This window comes from Propithecus coquereli, unplaced genomic scaffold (assembly GCF_000956105.1).
Source record: "Propithecus coquereli isolate 6110/MARCELLA unplaced genomic scaffold, Pcoq_1.0 Scaffold644, whole genome shotgun sequence".
Lineage (NCBI taxonomy): Eukaryota > Metazoa > Chordata > Mammalia > Primates > Indriidae > Propithecus > Propithecus coquereli.
The window spans coordinates 560492-561506 of record NW_012152441.1 but is presented as its reverse complement, the minus strand read 5'-3'; the positions used below and the strand labels follow the sequence as shown (position 1 = coordinate 561506).

Genomic DNA, 1015 nt, shown 5'->3' with positions numbered 1-1015 from the left:
GGGAGAGTGTGGCGGCAATGGGTGGGCAGGTATCAGCCGGAGATGCTGGGCCTGTACGGTGGCCTCCCCACTACTGCAGACGACAAGGCATCTCTGTGCCTTGATTTCCTCATCTGTCCAACAGAGGAGGGTGGAAGATGGCTCTATGTTGTCTGGTGCTCCCTCACCTGTTCTTGGCCTATGACGTCAATTCTGCGTGCATCTCCTACACCCCGCCACTGCGCGTTCCTCTGCCCGGCACCCGCACGCTCCCCTCCCTTCCTTCACAGCTCAGCTCCGACGTCGCCTGCTTAGGGAAGCCTCCGCAGAGACCACGCTGGAAATAGCGCCCGCTCACCCTGTCTTCTTGGCACTTGGTGCCACGTGGCAATCATCTCTGCTCGTTTTCTGTCTGTACCTGCTGCCCGACCCCCACCAACCTGGAACAGTGCTTGGGACACTGAAAGTGGCAAATAGTTGTTATATGAATGAATCACTTTCAAATTTCATTACAAAACATAAAATAAGTTCTCTTGCTAGCCAAAGAAAGTTAATAAGGGCAAACTCAAAATTTTCTGAAGAAATGCAATGAGACTCAATATTTTTAAGACCCTAGATATCTGTGACACATGTCACCAAGGCAGAGGGACAGACGGCCGATGTGGCCCGAAGGACTTTTCCTGCCGCTCTGACCTTCTAGGGGGTGGAAGTCACGCTAACTTACCAGAGGCTTGTTCTTTTCGCTGTTTAGGATTTGCTTCTGGAGTCTAAATCTGTTCGTACCATTCTCATAGCCTTTGGAATGCTGGGAGAAAAAAATTTAATTAGAGCAATTGCTGAATCAACCACCAGAAATTAAACCTAACTTTACTATAGCAAGGATACTATCTCCACAAAAAGCTACCGAGAGAAAATAAGACAATGATTTACATAAAATAGTGGGCTAATCAGGTTAATCTCAGGGCTCCAGACTCTCAGATAACAGAATGTGAATATAAAATCTCTTCTTGAAGAAATAGGCAAGACCAAGGTATAA

The 1015-nt window shown here is 47.6% G+C and overlaps 1 protein-coding gene across 1 annotated transcript in view; it reads right to left on the bottom strand.

Annotated features, from left to right (window-relative positions):
• The window catches only part of SLC37A1 (solute carrier family 37 (glucose-6-phosphate transporter), member 1), a 72627-nt gene that overhangs the window by 24937 nt on the left and 46675 nt on the right, over positions 1-1015 (bottom strand). Inside the window, exon 10 of the mRNA XM_012659973.1 lies at positions 704-784. Within this exon, the coding sequence (XP_012515427.1) occupies positions 704-784 (81 nt within the window). The remainder of the gene's footprint in view (positions 1-703; positions 785-1015) is intronic.